Raw genomic sequence first — 19,669 nt, 5'->3', positions numbered from 1 at the left:
AGTTATTGTTATCATGTTATTATGATAATATACGTTTGAATATTTAATGCGTATTTAGAATTAAATATTAAAAGTTAGAATTTACGGCGAATAATCTGCCCTCCTGGAAATATGATGCTCGTTCAGGACTTGATCCTAAATGTGACGGTATTGTGTGGGTGTGAGCGTTGATCCGCTTGATGGTTCTTTTGCACTCGTATTCTCGACACTAGTATACTCGTGAGTTATCCTCGGCAGGACGAACGTGACGGCTCGGATGGTGCAGCGATACTGGTACGACGCAGACGGTCTGGCACCTAGGACTGGAACTGGGAACCAACAGGTAGACATGGCTAGTGGCGGCAGCGGCGGCGGCGGCGGCGGCCGGACGGGGCTCCCGGGAGCGTGCGCTCTGCGCAAATGCGCCATCGCCATGTGCCCGACATTTATCCTGCATTCACACACCGAATCCTTTACTTTAAATAATAAAATATTAGTAGTTTAAAATATCTAACCTCAAAATTTTGACATTTGATATTTTTAACCTCAAAAATATTATCTGTTGGCACAGGAGATAAAAAAATACATCCCGAATCGATTTTGTAAGCAAACAAAACGAATGTATTTACTCGTATGTTTGCTCGCGTTTTGCATGATGTTATCGTGTGTAGGCGTAAATATGCATCCTTTCAATTTGCGCGTATTTCACACGAGGCGTGCGGATTCAATCACGCTTTTCTTCAAATTTCACTCGGCGGCGGCGGCGCTAAGCCGACATCATTCGTTCACTTCACACTCTGCATCTCAACATTTACGAATGTATTTTAAAAACGCGCAAATCACAGGAAATAAAATTCGTGTATTTTGGGAAGCCTGCGAATACCCAAGACACTTTAAAAACTCATGGGAATACAAGTACATAAAAGTCTTCGTAAAGTTAATGTTTACAACTTATTTATGAGGCTTGAATAAAATGCTGCGTTTAATAATTCGAATAATTTACAACTGAGATGTCAAATTCCGGATTTAGTAGATATCTCGAATGTCCAGAATCTTTTCGTAGAATGCGGATCGTGCCGGATGGCAAATTCCTCGCGTTTTTTGCTCTTTAGCACTTCGATCACTTTCGTTTCTTCTCTTTATGCTTGGATGTCGTTCACATCTTTGTGTCGCTCGCTGATTGTCACGTTCGATGTGCGCGTTCGGAGCTAGGAATGTGCGCGGTATTTTGCACTTAGAATCTTTTGCATTGTGAATTCTTTCGACCACTTCAAAATCGTCGAGTAAATTGCACTTTCGAGTGTATTTCGAGATTTGCACTTGGAGAAATAAATGTTTTTATTGATTTTATGTGTTTAAGTGTTGAAGTGAATTAAATGTGACGTTGTGAATTGTTGCGGAAATAATTTAGTGATTAAATTAAAGAGTTCAAAGGCAACACGTGTCAAATTATGTTAAATAGCAATTAATTTATGTTTAATCAATAAATGCAATTTATTTATGACTTAATTTGCAGATAATAGATAATTATTTATTCCTTTTTAACGTTTTCTACGTTTTATTACTTTGAATTTATTGGAATTGTGAAATTTTATCGATTTTACAAACAAATAACTTTAATAACACTTTTAAAGCTTCAAAAAAACTTTTAAAAATTCAGGGTTTCTTACAAAGTCAAAAATTATACTTAAAAATCAAAAATTTGGTTAAAAAGCGGAAAAAATTAAGTTTTATCAAAAATTTCTTTGTTTATATACCCAGTATCACGTCACGTCGAGTTAATTTAGTTTTCTTCAAATATTTTTCTAACTAAAATACACATAACAAATCAAAAATTAATAATATCGAATAAATTGATATTTAACGTTCATAAATATTTTTCTATTCGAAAAATATCAAATGAATATGATGAAATAAAATAAAACCAAAATGAAGATATATCTTTTCGCATTTTTCGTGTAGACTTTTCGTGGCTTTAACGCTTGGCCTCTTCCCGAAGCGGAAACCGTGAGAAACTGCGGGGGAAACGCCACAAATTCAATTTTCCAAGCGGCGAATTAATTCGAATAAAATCGAATCGAAGCGACCACCATGCTCATGCTTCCTGTCTTCTCATATTAGGTTTTTTCTCTCTCCCAGGACTTTTCCACGTTTCATATTTTTCAATTTGCGAATTATTTAATAAATATTTATTAACCACATAAAAAACTTATTTGACACACCCTGCAATCTGGAATCTTTCAATATTCTTTACATTCTTATTGCTTAGTTCCTATTTTTATAGTATTTGTTTATAAAATTAATTTTTACACAATATTTTTTTTATTTAATAATAATTATAGAATTATGCGATGGAATATGATCGACTATATATGATCCGTTCAGCATTATCGGCTTGTTCATCTTTGGTTACCGCCACGGCGGCCATTTTATCACATTTGTTTGCATTTGCGTTGGATTTTGAGTTTTTCGTCGTATTTGGCGTTAAGTTTGGATTATCCATTTCAATTTCCACTACTGAATCCAATTCGCTCTGCAAAACAACAATAAATATGAGGAAAACATCTCATAATAGTTTTAATATAGATTTTTCAATAAACACGAATGATAGGCAACCAAATATACAATGCATTCTATAATATTACTAAGAAAAGAAGGTTAATAGCACAGTTTTTACTACTTTCTGCACTTGATGCACAATGTATACCATTTTGTTTACGTAGTTTGGTCCAATGTTTGTTTTTCGACTTTCAAGATGCGAAATGATCCAGTGTATCTAGGTTGGTACTAAGGTGCGCGTGAGTGTAAACACAAATAAATTAGTTAATGCCGAAGTGAGTTTGAAACGCTCTAAAATAGCATCGCGCCACATCGGCACATCGCACATTCCCGCTTGGGTTTAACCTAATTAACTACCCACACAACGCATGAAATGTGCGCCCAAAGCGCGCAAAAAAATTCCACGAGTAATTGCATTTCGGTGTTTATTTCATGTAATTAACGATATTTTTGGCAGGTTTGAAAAACATCAAAACCCAATTATAAACAAAAATGAACTTCAAACCGCAGTAAATGGACGAGAAATGTTTATTTTCAGGTTAAAACACTTTTAAGTTTTCTTTTTTATGTTTTAAGGGTTTCTAACTTTTTTAGTAAAAAAAAAAATATAAAAATTTAATTTTAAACTCGAAAACAAAATAAATAACAAACCGGTAATAATTATTTTTTTGGTTATATAGACATTAGAATAGGTTATATTTACCTTGGATGACGCAGCCGCAGCAGCAAGTAAAGCTTTTCTTTGATTGGCGGACGCATTCAATATCCACAGGATGTATACGAACATAATCAGTGCAGGAGCGAATAAAGCAGCATACTGTGGGGTGCCTCGCACCACTGCTTGATACAATCCCAATAATGACAAGAAAATGGCGGTTCCTACCGCAATATATCTTCCAGTTCTTTGGTTTTCTTCCTAAAACAGCAAAAATAGAAAAATCAAACTGACAAATTGTTCTTTTGGTTGCCTACGTACTCTTAATGAACTTATACTAGTATCCTCACACTCCTTCACAAGATTTTCTTTTTGCAGGTCAATTTCCACCATTTTATTAAACTTTTCAAACCCTTTTTATTGTCTGTTTATAAATGTATCAAACTAGGCACTTTATTAACTAAATATGCTAAAACTTCAAGTTTTAATAAAACTTTTCTTGCTTAATGAGTTTTTGAGAGAACATCTAACTGCACATGAACTTAAAGCTTAACTGATGCTTGAATGCGCCGAGATGAAGTCGTAAACTCACAAAATCAGCAAAAGCTGCAAAGGTATACAACGTACACCGTGCGCACGTCGGTAGCACGTCATATTATTAGACTATTTACACGAACTCGAACTCAAAATGCTCAAAATTACTGCCTAGAGTTTAAAACTCATGACGCATCTAAATTTTACGAATTGTCTGTTTCACTACGTCATATACTGTAAACAAACAAAAAAGTGAATGCAGTTTGAGTTTTAAAATATTTTTGATATTTTTCTTCTGAATTTTGACGAATTGATTAATTTTTGGCGCCAAAAATTAAACATAAATCCCGAATTAAACATGTGTTTGGAAAAGGTACATATGGGATGCACATTTCGTGAATTAAGCAGCAGTGCATTCTCATTGAACATTATTTTGACCCGAAATCGACGAACAATTGTTTATTTTCTCCGCGCATCCTATTGGAATCTGCTGCGCGCTGTTAAACCAGCAAACGCCGCTGTTTTCTTCGCCATAAACTCGATCGTAACTTATCCTTCGTGACGGCTTTGACGTTTTGTGTACGTTGGCATAAAATATTTCCATACCGCAACACGCCACCACCAAATTATTCACCGTCTTGTAAATATCCATCGATAAAATTCGATCGGGAGCCAAAATCGCACCTGAGTGTTGATTAAATTTTATAATTTATGAGTTGATTGATTACATTACCATGTTTACGTGTAAAATGTAGATTGCTGGAGTTTCCACGAATTAGAAAATATGTTCTTTGTTTTAATTTGCTTTTGTTAAACATTTGGAATTTAATATTTTAAAACTACAGTTTATGCTCAAGTTTTTATAATATTTTTCTAGCCTCTTACAAATACAAAAATGTTTATTTAATTGTTGGAAACATTCTGTATATTAAGTTTTAAAATGTAATTCTATACTTTTTAAATGTTTATTCCTACTACTTTCAAATTATTCTGGCGGGAATATCAGGTAACAACATTTAACCCTCAAACTTGCAACGAGTTCTAACATAAACAACACAATTATTTTCACTAAAATTATTAAAATGAGCTCCAGAACAACACGCAAACGAAAAATACAAATACCTACAACTGATACATTGCCTGATAAACCAAATAAAATAGATAAATCTCTGCCTGAGACAATTTATCCTGAAGAGACCAGAGTAAGTAAAGACTTCTTCGACAAATCAAGTTATGACCTTGCCAGAGCACTCCTTGGTAAAATATTGGTTCACAAAGTTGATGGAGAACTTGTGAAGTGTATTATTATTGAAACAGAATTATATCCTGGAGGTGATGACAAAGCTTCTGTTTCCTACAATAATAGGTATGTATTATTTTGTTAGTTAATGTAAATTATAATTTACTTTATTAATAATTTGCTTCTTCTAGACGTACAGCTGCAAATGAACCAGTATATGGTCCACCAGGCACCACTTGGGTGTATCTTACATATGGAATGCATCATTGCATCAACATTTCGAGTGCAGATCATGGTGGCGCTGTACTTTTAAGAGCTGGAGAACCACTTGATGGGCTTGATAAATTAATGGAACTCAGAATAAGTGAGTGAATATTATTTTATTACACCTTATGAGTATTGTACCTGGTTGTTTTTAGAAAATATGAAGATGAGCAGAGATCTGAAAATTAAGGATTTGTGTAATGGCCCAGCAAAGTTGTGCAAAGCAATGGGCATTGACAAAAAAACTTGCAATGGATTAAATGTTGCAGATAGTAATAAATTATGGATTGAAGAATATGCAAATGAAGGAGATATTGAAAGAATTATTAGTGCGAAACGCGTGGGAATTGATAGAAGTGGTGATGTTGCAGTTAACCAACTCTGGCGATTTTATTACTACAATCATCCTTGTGGCACAAGAAGAGAACCTGAACGCGAAGAACAATAAATTTATTTTATACTACAATATTACTATACTATATACCATACAATAAAATTATTATCTTTGTTACTCTTAATGTTACTTTATGTCAATAAACTATTATGAAGTTTACTAACTATGTATTATTTTAAGTACTTTTAAGTACATTTGAACCTGAACATCGCTTTCGTTTACCTCTGTTAATTTCTATATATAATGCGTATGCACTACATAAGCAAAAAATAAAATTTATAAATTTTACTTTTTTATAGCAGAATATGAAAGAATATGTGATACAGAATACTTTATCTTAATAAAATTTTGTTCTACGATGTACCGTTTTCCTAATAATCTCCATAATTCCATTTGTTTGTGTGCGAAGTCAAATTTTTCTTGAAAAATGCCAATAGGGCCTAAACGGTCAGTGTTAGAGGAAAATTGACTGATTATAATTTATGTAGAATTTAACTAGCTATCTAAATCTGTAATCAAAATTTGAAAATTCCCATTTTTAATTGTTGATAAAAAAATGAAAAAGTTTTGCCATTTTTATGACGAAATCTTTTCACGGTTTATTCACTGTTTATGTTTTTTATGACATAAATTAAAAAATTGAGTTTTGAAATATTTTTTTCTGGATTCTGATAAAACAGAACATTTTAAATCATTTATTTTAGTAAACTTTTTTTATACAATTAGTATTTAAGGCCCTATTGGGCCATAAAGTATACTTCAGTTTTTGGCTTATATCTTCCAAACAAATGGTTCAATCAAAAAAATCTATTAAAATAATTGCTTCATAAAGTTGTTTTCTTTAATATTCAGCAATAAAAGATAATTTTTTAGTTACTAAAAATTACTAAATAATTAATTAAATTATGGTGGAGGTGCCTGACAATTTTGAAAGGGTTTCTATTTATATTTAAAACTAATTATATTATGTGATAGAGAAGCTTTAAATTACCTTATTTACCAAACTTGCTGTTTATTATCATTAATAGTTTACCCTGTAGATGCATTTATTTAGAACGAGTACTTCCAGCGCAACTTAATTACCGATTATCTCCGAAACTAAGCCAGATACAAGCATACGGAAAACGGCCCGGGGTTCAGTATAAAATTCTTTATAAGATAAGAGTTTAAAATATGTAATTTTATAAGAGTGAAAATCAATTTTCCGACGCCATTTTCTCGGAAAGTAATAAAGTTAGAAAAAACTTCTTGCACTTTCTTCATGCCATGATAAGAATCTATAAAATGGCAGATTTAGTTTTTCCATGTTCTAAAGTTGACCAAAACCCCCACTTGACTATTCTTAGGCCTAAAAATTATTTTTTAAGCTAGAAGAAAATGGAAAACGGCAATCGATAGGAATTGCAATGCGATGAAAGATATCCAGTCAGTTTTCCGATATCACCATTATTTCAAAAAACTGGTGAAAATCGAAACCGACCAAATTGAACCACCCTCCGATTTTCACGAAACTTTCCCACATGATGTAGAATGATGCCAGGACTCCATTAATCTTTGAATGGTCTTGATGACTTAATTAGTTTTGAGTTATTGACCATTTTCACTTTTACATAAGTGTAGATAATTCAAAAGTTTAAAGTGCTAGATAGTGTAAAATTATACTCTGTATATGAATCTGAAAACCATTTTCTTTTATCTCCAATCGTTTCCAAGATAATTGCAAAAACTGGTTTATTCGTTTTCTCCAGCACTTCGTATGAAAAAATAAAAATTTGAAATTTAAACTTTTTATTGCAGATTATTAGAGAAAAGATGATTCTGTACACTTTATTTTAATACATTTTTTTAATTCCACCCTTAGTTTAGAAGATATGCACTAAAAACCGTTCAATTACAATTCTTGAAGTTAAGGGCTCAATAGGGCCTTAAATAAGGGTCATAGAAGAATAGTTTACTAAAATAAATGATTTAAAATGATTCACTTTATCATAATCCAGGAAAAAAATGTTCAAAAGCCACAATTTTAATTTAGGTCATAAAAAACATAAAACCGTGAAAAGATTTCGTCATAAAAAAGGCAAAACTTTTTCATTTTTTTTATCAAGAATTTAAAAATTAAATTTATTTCGACAGGTAATAATTTTGAAAAAGTAGTTCGATCAAGCAAAAATAATTTAAAGAAATAGTTCGACCTTGTCTTTCGAACAAAAATAATTTAACAAAATAGTTCGACCCTGTCTTTCGAGCAAAAATAATTTTGACAAAATAGTTCGACCCTGTCTTTCGAGCAAAAATAATTTTGAAAAAATAAGTTTGACCCTGTCTTTCAGCCCAAAAATGAAAGTGTTGCTATAAATAAACATTTTTGTAGGGCATTTTCGGGCACTACCGGTGGGTGTAGAAAACAATAAAGGTACACATATTGGAAAGGGTTACTGAAACTATAATATGACAATTTGAAACTATAAAATATCTCGTTGTTATAAAAGATACGGGGTGTTTTCCATATTCAATTTAGAAATAACGACAAAAATCACTTGACAAATCACTTTCCAAAGGTTTAAAGGGTTGGTGACTTACCCAGAATATATAGAGTCCCTCAAGCACTTCTGTGACTGTAAGAAATAGTTAATTGCTATATTTTTCAAAGAAATAAAAGGATATTTACATTAGGATCAAATATTTGAGTAGACAGAAAATAGTAGACAGGTAAATAGATATCAGAAGACAAAATAAGACCAAAAACAAACATTATTATAATTTAAATCGTATTTATTTACATTAATATCAATAGGATTACATATTTCGTACTTTCGAACGACTTTTTATTTACTAAAAAGTAGTACATACAGTCCTGCTGTCAACAAGTACTTTACATAACCGCATCGCGGCGCCACAGTCGATGTGACGTGCCAAATTTCATTTCTGGACAACACTCTCGTGCTCCGTTCAACAAAAAATCAACAAATTCTTAATTAAACTCACAAACAACCCGTACGAAAACCACTCCACAATGACAACGAGAACAAAAACCGTCGAAACCAAGCCTGCGGTCACCTGCTCGATATGGTCCAGAGCCATCAAATCAAATTCACAGTGGCCCGACAAGGTTAGTCTCGTCGATTTGTTCACTTCCCAATCATAATTTAAACGCCAATTAACATGTTTCCATAACTAAATTAAGCAATTTATCCACAGGAAGAGTTCCTTGACGTAATCTACTGGGCGCGGCAGGCAATCGGTATAATTCTAGGCATAGTCTGGGGTTTTATTCCAATCAAAGGCTTCCTAGGACTTGCATTGTAAGTAAAACCTCAGTATAAATACAAAATTACAGAAAATTTCAATCTTGTCACATTTGTAGGTTCATGATTGTGAATGCAGCCATCATATACCTGTACTATAGCAATTTCCAAAACATTGATGAGGAAGAATATGGAGGTGCATGGGAACTGACCAAGGAAGGATTCATGACTTCATTTGCAGGCTTCCTAGTGACATGGATAATAATATACACAGGATTATACTATGACTAGCATGAGTAGCGTCCAAATTAGGCGTTTGTTATAAAGTACAAGGCGTCAAGGGGTTGGTGCATTGGTGTAAAGCAGTAAAGGAATGTTTTTCGAAGTGTGCATTCATGCGAAATTGTGGCATTTACCAAATACAAAACACTAGCTCCCCAGCTGCGTTTTTTTTTACAATAATAGGTGAGGACTTTTATTACATACTTTTCTGTTGGATGCTAACTTTGAATAAAAAATAATTGTATAATAGTATAATTACAAATGTTTGTAAGTATGTCGATTTTGTTTCAATGTGTATATTGACAATTAAATTATTGATTGATTGGAATTATAAACAAGATTAATCTATGGAAGAGAATGAATCGTGGAAAACATCCAAAATGGCCGCCTACAGCTACACAATTCCGCATCAATTCAATTTTAGCACATATCGTAAATGAATTTCTTAACGCGTTAAAATTATATTATAATATCACATAAACACATTTACGGTAAAAAAATACGTTATCGAAGGAAATATGCACGAATGTAACACTTGCGCTAGCGTTTTCAATTTCTTCGCTCATGTTTCGATGTGCGCATTACTTCTGGTTCATTTGGATTAATGTTTATGTACAGTTGTTGCTCGCCGACAGAATTCGGCGATCAAGTGAAAGATTTTTTTCTTGGATAGTTTCGACTCGCGAACTTATTACACATCTCTCAATTACATATTAATTTCATACCAGTTACAAATCGTATATACGTATATATATATTCTTCTCTCTAATTGCACTCGATTCATCGGAATGAATCTTTTTCATCATTTGCCAAAATCCGCTCCGCTATGACCGTCCGTAAGTAAATATCGGTCGCTAGTGCCAAATAGTATTACATGCCTAACAGGTGAGTAGATTGATTATTGAGTTTGTATAGATTAGATGGAAGAGATGTAGTGTTGGTTTGCGAACACGTTTCGCGTGTGACTCTTTTCTTCTATAGTTGCAACTCTAGCAATAGTTATTACGTGATTTTTAAACATGACTTTTTGGCAATTACTAAACGTAGTAGAACTCGCATAAAGTGTTGCGTTAAAAACATGCGTGAGTGTGGAATTTTTTGTTTCAATTTTTGAGGAAAGTGAACTTCTTTCACTGGCAGTTTTGTTTTCAATAAATTGTACCCAAATATATGTAGTCAATTCGTACGTATCGTCTTCTACCTACTTATGTGAGCGTCCTCTTCGTCCTTACAGTTGTAGTTTGTGTCGCGTCTACGCTCGGCAAGACTGCGCGGTCGATCAACCGCTATCACCTATAGAAAACATACAAAAATTAATACTAAACTATTTAAAATTTAATATTTTAACATTCATATCATTTTCATTTGCTTACTTCTTACCTTACTGCGGGCAAGGAACTTAAACTCGTCCCGGATCGGAAAATAACCGCGTAATATACCTTAACGAAAAATAAAACGCAAAATAAAGCATGAAATGATAAATAAATAAATGAAAAAACGAATACAAAATGTTGAAATGCGTTAGGCAACCCAAGCAACAACAACCCACATAATAATTTCTAATGTTTAATTACCTGGCTTCTTGTCTTTTGTCAATTTACGATCAATGGACGATGTGTCGCTGTCCAGAGTATCGCCTGAATCTGGAGTATTCCCAGTAGAGTGAATGGGAGAAGAACCATCGCTTAACAAGTTATCTCCGCTGCCTTGTTTGTCAGAATTGTTAATCATTGACCATGGACGCGGTTTGGGTGCTGTCGCTGGTGGCGGTAGGGAAGCCGTCTTTGTTTTGCCTTCCTCTTTAAGACTTTCCGGTGTGGTGGCTTTCTCATCACCCAATTCACCTTCGCTGCTGCCAGTCGATAATAAACTATCACCAGTGGGGCGGCGTGTGAGCGGCGACGCTGTCTCTGAAGTAGCTTTACGTGCTACAGTCGGTGATTGTTTCTCCAAGTTGTCCGACGATCGCGACCGGGGTGTCGGAGTTAGAAGACCTACAACCATACATTTACATTCTAAATTTGAACAAGTTCTTTTCCTGAAACTTGAATTTTAAAACACAACGCAATAAATTTAAATGTTTACAAAATAAACTAAACCATGATGTCTATTGTACCTTTCAATTGAGGTGAATTCATGCACGTCCGCGGTGTTTTCCGACCATCACTCAAGTTGGGCGAGTTAAAATCATGATTAGGACTACCATCCACTTGCGTGATTTCCTCAGAAGTGGGTGTAACTGACCCAGGACGGAAGAAACTGTCCAAACCTTCTTTAAGATCCGCAGTGGGATCAACCGCATCGACAACAGCGTCCGTAGGTCGAAGAAGTGGTCGTGTAGGCGCGCGCGTTTTTGCTCTCCTTGGTCGCCCTTTGACAAGATGCTGAAGTTGATAGGTGGCATTCGGTAACTCAGTCACCGAATCATCTTCCTCGGCATTATTCCGCGGCATACTCGGCAATAAACTGGGAATGTCATCAGCGGACAAACCTTCAACGCTGTCCACAACTGACTTCGGCCGCAACTTGCGACCGTGTAGACTTTTACGTTTTATAGACAAATGTGGTGTCGCCTAAAAAATATTACAATTATTATAATAAAAACAAAAGAAAAACATTTACAAAAAAATTTTAGCAAATCTGTTAGTAAATTATTCCCACACTTAGCTTACCAGATTTAAATACTCCAACTTCTGCTTGTGCCGCGTGAAATTAAATTAATTGCGTACAATATTTGCATTACATGATAGCGTTAGTTGGTGTTGTAGATAAACTAAAGAGAGATAAACTTACCAGCGGCGAGTGGTCCGACTGGTGGCTGCTGTCTGTGATGGAAATGTCGCTCGCGCCGTGCCGCGAACTGCCCGAGCTGCTCAGACGCGACCTACGCGGCGGCGAGTCAATGCGAATGCCGCTGTTATCACCAAGCAGGATCTTATACCCGCGCAGCAACGACTCGAACACTTCATCTGTGATTTGTTCGGATACATACGATGCAATAATCAAATTTAACTCCCTAAAAACACAAAAATTTAGAATACAATGACGCCATCTTGTTTTATTCGCACGTCACTCACCCTAATTTGTTCATAATGTCAGTTCCAGCCTGATGTTTAATACAATTCGTAACGAAATCAAGCGGAATCTGTTTCTTGTTCTTACAGTCACGTTTAATATCCTGAATCGCATGATTGTCGTTGAGGACGTACGGACAAAGTTCCCTAGCACTTTTAAGCATTTTCTCGGTGATGGTCTGCAGGTACTCGTGTATGCTTGTATGCACATCAACAGACACCTGCTGTAGCTTTACTTTTACCGGATGCACTTCGTCCTTTTGCTGCGCAACCTCCTGAAGTATATTAAACAATTTCTTAGAGTTTTCCGCGTCTTTCATCACATCATTGGCGTGATTAATATCACTATTTGATGCTGGAGAATCAGCGCCTGCGTTCTTCACCACATCCATGGTTTGGTTGACTAGGCGATCGACGGCATGTTGTTTAGAACTTAACATAAAACCAGGCTGCAACGCATGGTGTTTCTTCATGTTACTCTTACGCGGCGAGACGTTGCGATTGAGCAAATCTTGAATTTTGCGCATCACAAAATCCGCCTTCTCGGCATTCGCTTTCATGCACGGTGTAATGTCATAAATAGGGAAGGGCATATGTGTAACAGTACGATTACTCTCCAGCGCGTATGAAATATCAGCATAGCCCTGAAGAGTAATATTGTTACGATCGTACGAAATGCTTTTCAGCTTCGTATTGATCTGCAGCGCCTTGGCGAGCAGGCGCGCGCCTGAATCGCCAATCATGTTGCCGCAGATGTCTATCACCTCAAGGCACTTGTTGTTACCGAGCGCTGAGAAGAAATTATGCAAGTCGGACTTGAGTCGGCAATCAGGCAAATACAACGACTGCAGCATGCACTCTTCGTCTTGAATAATTTGCACGACGGCGTCCATCACGGTAGACACGTGTTTCGCCTTCATGTTCATCATGTTGCGGCCCATGTAGAGATGCTTGAGCGATTTGTTTTTGCTTATGGCAATCACTACCTGTGCCATGTCTACATCCATTCCTAAATTTTTTTTAATGTATTAAAATATGCAAATTTTGGTGAATTTTAATCACTTACCATTTTCGGTAATATCTAAACTACTAATACATCGAACACCATGTATGCAGGATTCAATGACGTGAGCTCCTTGACTACCAAGTGAATTATAGCTCAGGTCAAGCACAATTCCCTTGGTGAACTCGTTGCACGCTAATCCCAGCAATAAATTCCTACGGAAGCAATTTATTATAAAATTAATCTTATGAAATTTAATATTATTACTTTAACGCCTCCTGTGGTAACTTGCAATGACCCATATTTAAATATTTAAGATTGAAAGATGTGCTGAAGAATTGTTTGAAAGCAATCGGCGCTTCTTTGCTCTTTTGCTGCTGAACGGGTTGCGGGAAACGTTCAAATGCACCAAGTTTGTAGTGCAACCCTTGACAAGAGCATTGAATAGCTATAAACCAACACAAATTAACAATATTCTTCAATAAAATTAAATAATAACATACATTTTCTAAAATAATATCAGTTGCTGATATATCCAAGTGTGTAATGGCATTCGGATGGCTCAAAAACGTATGTAAATTCTGCAACCCAAAATACATAAAAAATTATTACCCAATTTTATAATGTAAAAACATATAACTTACACTAATATCGTCTTTTAAATTATTCCCACTAATGTTAAGATAAGTCAACGTATTGTAAAGGCTTGTCTTGTTCGTCATCTGCAGCGCGAGTTGATTAACACCCTTGGCACTAAGCCCGCAATGCGATACATTCAAATGCACCAATCCTTTGCTCAGCTCAGCAATACACCCGCCCAAGTGCACAGCACCTTTATCCTCAATCACATTACTAGACAGGTCAATGGTATGCAGCGGAATCATGTGATTCTTCTTGAGGACACCCGCCAACTTATTAACAAAGTCCGACTTGAGCGTTAGATTATCCAGGTAGAGCTCTTCCAGACTCAGCGACTTGCGCAGCACGTGTAGCACCTTCTCCATCACATCATGCGACAATTTCACGTGGTTGACACGCAGACGTGTAAACCACGTGTTGTATTCCAGGGCACTTATAATCGGAATTAAATCTCTGGAAATTTAAAAATAAAAATTTATGATATTCACGCATACGCAGTAAATGCAGCTTACTTTTGTTCAAACTGGTCGAAATCTTTGAGAGCCAACTCGCGCGTGTTGAGCGATACGTAGATGTTGTCCACGTCCCAGGCGACTTCCTCGCGGTAGGGCATGTTGTGAAAGTCGCACATGCAAGCATACTGCGTTGAGAAACCTCCACAAGGTCCTACTTCACGAATATTACTGCCAACTGCCTCGATATCACGAAGAACTTGTAATCTCGAGGCGGGTATTACGTCAATCTAAATTCAAATTTAATCATATTTTATTTTAGGAACAATTACTTAAAGCTTTAGTATAATATTACTTACTGTACGTATAATGTAGTGTAGCGAGACGGTGGGGAAGATGTTTCGGATCGCCGTCGCCAGCGCCGAAATCATACTGTCCACCTCCGTGCTGGATGTGGAATCCTCGCCGGTAAGAAACGAATACGGTTTCTCGTTGAATGTTATGCATAGCTGGTTACCGCGTTTGCTTTCCAACGCTTTGATTTCCAAGTAATGGAAGTGACAGTCAATCTAAACCAAAATAATTTATTTACTGTCTTTTCCTTTTGTTGTTATTGAGTCTACGAAAACACTTCTAATATTTATTTCTATTTTTAAATTGTGTTGTTCTACAAATCTTTTTATCGACAATTTCACAGTTAAAACTGCAATTTCACTGAATTTGTAACACAAGATGATAATTAAAAAGTGAAAAAACATTTTCTTTTTATATCACTTACTCTCGTTGGAACTTTGGCTGTGAGTAATAATATTCGGCATGGTGAGAACACCTAGAAATAAATAATAAACAAAATTATTTACAAATAATTGAATTTTATCTTCAAAAATGTATTTACATGAAAATATGAGCAGTTTTTTGTAAATTAATTTATTAGTATTTATATTCTTAAATATAATATGTACAAAAATCATTTAAACTTAATTTTATTCCTGATCTAATTTAGAAAAGTCCTCATATTCAATCCCGTTTAATTTTCGTCCTAACAAAACACCTTTAGAGATCTCTAAATCAGCACAAAAATGTTTTTCGTTTATCCTAAGCAATCTTGCAGTTTCCCCGCGATATGCTCCATTGACAATGCGAACATCTTTGCCAATTGCAGGTATAACAGTCTCCAGATGTGCCTGGTCAAGTTTCACCTTCTTCCCACTATCAAAAAGCTTGACAATCGCCGTAAATTTATCGCGCACTTCTCTAATAACTCCCTTGGTTTTATAAAATTCATCACCTAGTGATTTTGTTACAATTTTCACAACAATTCCTTCTGTAATCCAGTGTTCCTTCCTGTTTGATTTTTCTTTCTTGATTTCCTCTTGTTCCATAAGTTCATCAATGGCTCTCTTCTTTCCTTGTTGAACTGGCAGTTTTGGTTTTTTGAATGATGAATCACTGGTTGGCTCTTTTTAACAATTAATTGATTAAGTGGCATTACCATAGACTTTGGTTTCTGTTCAAGGTTTATATTTAACTTAATTTTCTCCTCTTCATTTTCCCTTACTAATTCTGTAGGTGCCACTGGTTCGGAAGAGGGTCCAGCCTTTTCAAGTGCAAATTGCACCTGTTTCTGAATGAATTCCGCATCCTTTTCATCGTCGTCTTTTTCCATCTTCAAGCGCTTCTCGCGTTTCTTTTCCCTTGCAATGGCATCTGCATCCTTCTCAATGTAGGTAATATACCAGCCTTTTTCAGTTTCTTCTATGTGACACTTTCCAGTCGCTCCGAGATATCGTACAAACCCGCCGAGAGTTACCCAACGTGTGGCATTCATGTGTACATGATTCCTGTCGGCGATGTACTCTTGATACACACGGTTGGCAAGCACACGTTTTGAGCTGAATTGACGTCGCAGGATCTGAATGAATTCTTTACTCAGCTCATAGGAAAACTCATCCATGTACTTCTTGGAGTTGTCGGCAAAGAGGAGGATTTGCCGTTGGTGAGACTCGGACATCATGTGGCACTTGAAGCCGTTTTCGTCGCGACATTGTTTCTGGCACATTTGGCAATACCAGCGCAGTTTCTGCAGACCCTTGGCTTTCATTTTGTTTGCCAAGTACTTGGGCGTTCCAACTTCTGCTTTCTTCCCCATTTTTGCGGTTTATTTCACGCTTTTAAGCAAGAATTTCTTGATAAACAAAAGTTGTTATGCTCCTGCGACTTGCTTTCGTTAACTGAGTTTGACGTACACTGACAATGTCATTTAGAGGAGGTTGGCATTTGACAGCAACGCCATTTTGAGAAGTGGGAGAAAACGCGGCAAATTCAAATTTCAACTAGCAAAATTTACACAATTTTCTTTAAATACACTTAAGAAGTGGCAATTAACACTAAAATTAATTAAATAACTTACTATCTAACTGTTGACCAACAATATCTTAATAAACAAAAGTTGTTATGCTCCTGCAACTAGTTTTCCTCAACTAAGTTTGACATATGCTGCCAATGTCATTTAAAAGTCATTGAGATTTGACATCGACGCCATTTTAAAGTAGTGGGAGTAAAACCCCCAAATTCAAATTTAAATCAGCAAATATTGCAAAATTTTGTTTAAACACACTCAAGAAGTACAGATTAACATTAAAACTGATAGCAACTTAATACCGAACTTGATAAAACTACCAAAAATCAATATTTGTGCCGAAAAGTATGCGAATCACATCGATTGTGGGCGTGTCGCAACTATGCAAACCATTCATTTTACAGCACTTATTCCATTAGCACGCACAATACAAACATGAGAAACAGCGCGCAAAAGTGTGCAAAGTATGCAATGCCCGCAGATTGTCACACCGGTGAGAGAAGTGCGCAAACAGCTACTCATGCATGTAGATAACAGGGTTTAGAATTACGATGCAGGCGATTTGTGACTCATCGGCAATGCGTGACGAACGCGAGACGCAATCAAACACTCCTTCGAAACCACAACACACTCGCGACAGACACTGAATAACTGTGAATAATATGTGCATACAAATGTAGATAATACTGACGCAATCAAAGGAAAAGAAACTCGCGCAAAACAACGAATTACTTGTAATACTTATGCAGCGTTGATTATTGAGTCATTCACTTCTCGTAACTGATAACTGATAATACATTAAGTTTTAATAATAACTTTCTAATAAAAAAATGTGATACGATTTTTATTTTTAGCGCAAGACGCATAATCGCGTGATTACGAACCGCCCAAAATGCTAATCATGTTAATTAACTCCAATAACTCACTGACTCGAAGGCCACATTCATGTGACGACGCACATACACACATGCAGCGCAAGAGAAACAATGGGATAAAACAAAGCTGTTTCCTATGCTCCTTATTTTTGTATATTCACATGACTAAACAGCAAACATCTGATTAAAATTCGACTCCAAAATCCCGTTTTTTACGCTAAAGAAACGCATTTCTTAATTTGAAATCGTTAAAAACAAAAACAAAACTACTTTCTTTACTTCCACAACATTCCAAACAATAACATTTGCATATTTATAAGCATGTTTTGACTAATTGTATGCAAAATTGGTGATTAAATCGCTCGGAAGGTGAAATTTTATGGCGGAAATGATCCATTTCTAATATTTAATTAATATTTACATTTTGACGCTTTAAATAAACGCAAAAATTGGTGTAGAATATTAATTTTTACGCATAATAATGATTTCTCTTGGAACAAATAAAATTTCATGAACCAATAATGAATAGAAGTGAATATTTACTTAAAATAACTGATAAAAGAATAGTTTTCGGCTGAAATCCGCATTTTAAAGCGAAAAAACCCAATAAAAATGCAAAATTTTTAATAATTAACACAATTGACGTTAATTTTTACAAGAGAGTTGCAGTAAAATATGGTAAACAGCCTGAATTACAGTTATACTCCCCGAATAAACAATAGAACCACTAAAATTTAAGGTTTTAGAAGCAAAACACCGATATTTTAAGATAAAATCTGCGTTTTAATGCAATTAAACACTTCTAAAACACATTATCTCTGATATCTGACGGTAAAATGAATAAATTTTGCACCAATATTCTCAAAAATGTGATTATTAATCATATTTTTAAACCAAAGATCAAATTTTGTGTTTATATTCGCGTTTTAAGACGAAAAACCACGCAAAAAATGTATTTTAGTCACAAAACCAATAATATCATAACGCAAAAAATGTTTATTCCTAAAATATGATAAACATTACGTGTAAAATGCACTTCCAATGCTTAAAACTCAAATTTGACACCTAAAATACTTCAGATATCGCAATTAGATAACTAAAACTTCTTATCAAAAACTATATTTCAACTTCGTAAAGCAAAACAAGGTCAAAAATAATTTATTATTCGTTGACCTTGATTGTTTCTTAAGTGTTGTTAATGTGGTTAATGATCGTTTTCACCTTTTGACCGATATGTGGGCGCTGGTAAACATTAAACAATTCATTCAATGGTGCGCGAGATGCACAAACCTCATCTCCTGACACGTCCGTACGAAAATTACTCATTCATGCGCCGCACGCAAATGCAATAACAAATTACCGACAATTAATTAATAACTGTGTGTGTGTCACACTCACCAGAACCCGGTTTTCAGTCTTATCTCCCTTGGTTTCCAATCGCACGACATTCTTGAAGAGGATTTTCACCTGCTTGCCCAGCAACGATTTGATACTCTCTGAAACACCAGCACAGGTTAAACAAGCGACGACCGGAAAACATGTAAACAATGTTGAAAACAAAAGCCGGCGATGCGTGCTGCGAGCCGGGATGGTCGGCGGGCGGTCAGCGGAGCGCACGGGTTCAGTGGGTTTTTGGGGGATCAGGGGGTTGGCGGCGTCGCGACGGGCCGCGCCACCTCGCTTACTCACCGTTCAAATCCTTTGTGAGTTGCGATCGGGTCGACATCATTCAGGGCACGCCGACAAGGGGCTCGCGCACGGCACACGACGAGAGGACGGTGCGGCGCTCAGGAGCCCATTTTCATTTAACACTCGACGAAAACACTCTCGGCTACTCCGGGCGGCTCGTTGCCATTCCGGGCGGCGGGGCACTGCGTACGACACACACACGCCGACGGCGATCGCCATCTACTGAAACGGCGGAAAGCAGCAGGCGCAGCAGGCACTCGCACCAGCAGCGAATTATTATGATTATTACTTTTCTTCGAATGACAGAAGTGACAGCCGTTTTGGCAGTTTTGACAGCGCACGGTTCAAAACTCAACTTTTGATTTAAATTCACTTTTAAAACTAATTAACAGTTAAATATTAATAAATTCAATTATTTTACTATAA

General features: G+C 35.9%; 4 protein-coding genes across 4 annotated transcripts; 2 read left to right on the top strand and 2 right to left on the bottom strand.

Moving 5' to 3' along the window:
* Positions 1-4,727: 4,727 nt before the first annotated feature.
* LOC135793650 (putative 3-methyladenine DNA glycosylase) lies at positions 4,728-5,784 on the top strand. Its single transcript, XM_065304679.1, has 3 exons — positions 4,728-5,093; positions 5,159-5,331; positions 5,387-5,784. The coding sequence occupies exons 1-3, from the start codon at positions 4,810-4,812 to the stop codon at positions 5,677-5,679; spliced, it is 750 nt and encodes a 249-aa protein (XP_065160751.1). The 5' UTR covers positions 4,728-4,809; the 3' UTR covers positions 5,680-5,784.
* A 2,722-nt stretch (positions 5,785-8,506) lies between these two features.
* On the top strand, positions 8,507-9,310 carry LOC135793555 (GEL complex subunit OPTI). Its single transcript, XM_065304567.1, has 3 exons — positions 8,507-8,734; positions 8,824-8,927; positions 8,990-9,310. The coding sequence occupies exons 1-3, from the start codon at positions 8,639-8,641 to the stop codon at positions 9,159-9,161; spliced, it is 372 nt and encodes a 123-aa protein (XP_065160639.1). The 5' UTR covers positions 8,507-8,638; the 3' UTR covers positions 9,162-9,310.
* Positions 9,311-9,432: 122 nt separating this feature from the next.
* On the bottom strand, positions 9,433-19,482 carry LRR (Leucine-rich repeat). The gene is given in 17 exon segments (XM_065304565.1): positions 9,433-10,445; positions 10,533-10,591; positions 10,727-11,146; positions 11,269-11,725; positions 11,825-11,845; positions 11,946-12,168; positions 12,230-13,235; positions 13,293-13,444; positions 13,497-13,608; positions 13,611-13,677; positions 13,733-13,810; positions 13,874-14,321; positions 14,381-14,610; positions 14,680-14,889; positions 15,099-15,149; positions 18,953-19,050; positions 19,244-19,482. Coding segments are annotated over 17 exon segments (3,768 nt in total). The 5' UTR covers positions 19,284-19,482; the 3' UTR covers positions 9,433-10,349.
* On the bottom strand, positions 15,271-16,618 carry kin17 (kin17 DNA and RNA binding protein). Its single transcript, XM_065305434.1, is given in 2 exon segments — positions 15,271-15,770; positions 15,773-16,618. Coding segments are annotated over 2 exon segments (1,164 nt in total). The 5' UTR covers positions 16,470-16,618; the 3' UTR covers positions 15,271-15,303.
* Positions 19,483-19,669: the final 187 nt, after the last annotated feature.

Source organism: Atheta coriaria, unplaced genomic scaffold (genome assembly GCF_025399875.1).
Source record: "Atheta coriaria isolate IRGN ID8LTWV9N9 unplaced genomic scaffold, Caltech_Dcor_3.1 hic_scaffold_6_pilon, whole genome shotgun sequence".
Taxonomy (NCBI): Eukaryota; Metazoa; Arthropoda; class Insecta; order Coleoptera; family Staphylinidae; genus Dalotia; species Dalotia coriaria.
Note: the sequence above shows the minus strand (reverse complement) of the source record. Positions and strands in the feature narration are given on the sequence as shown.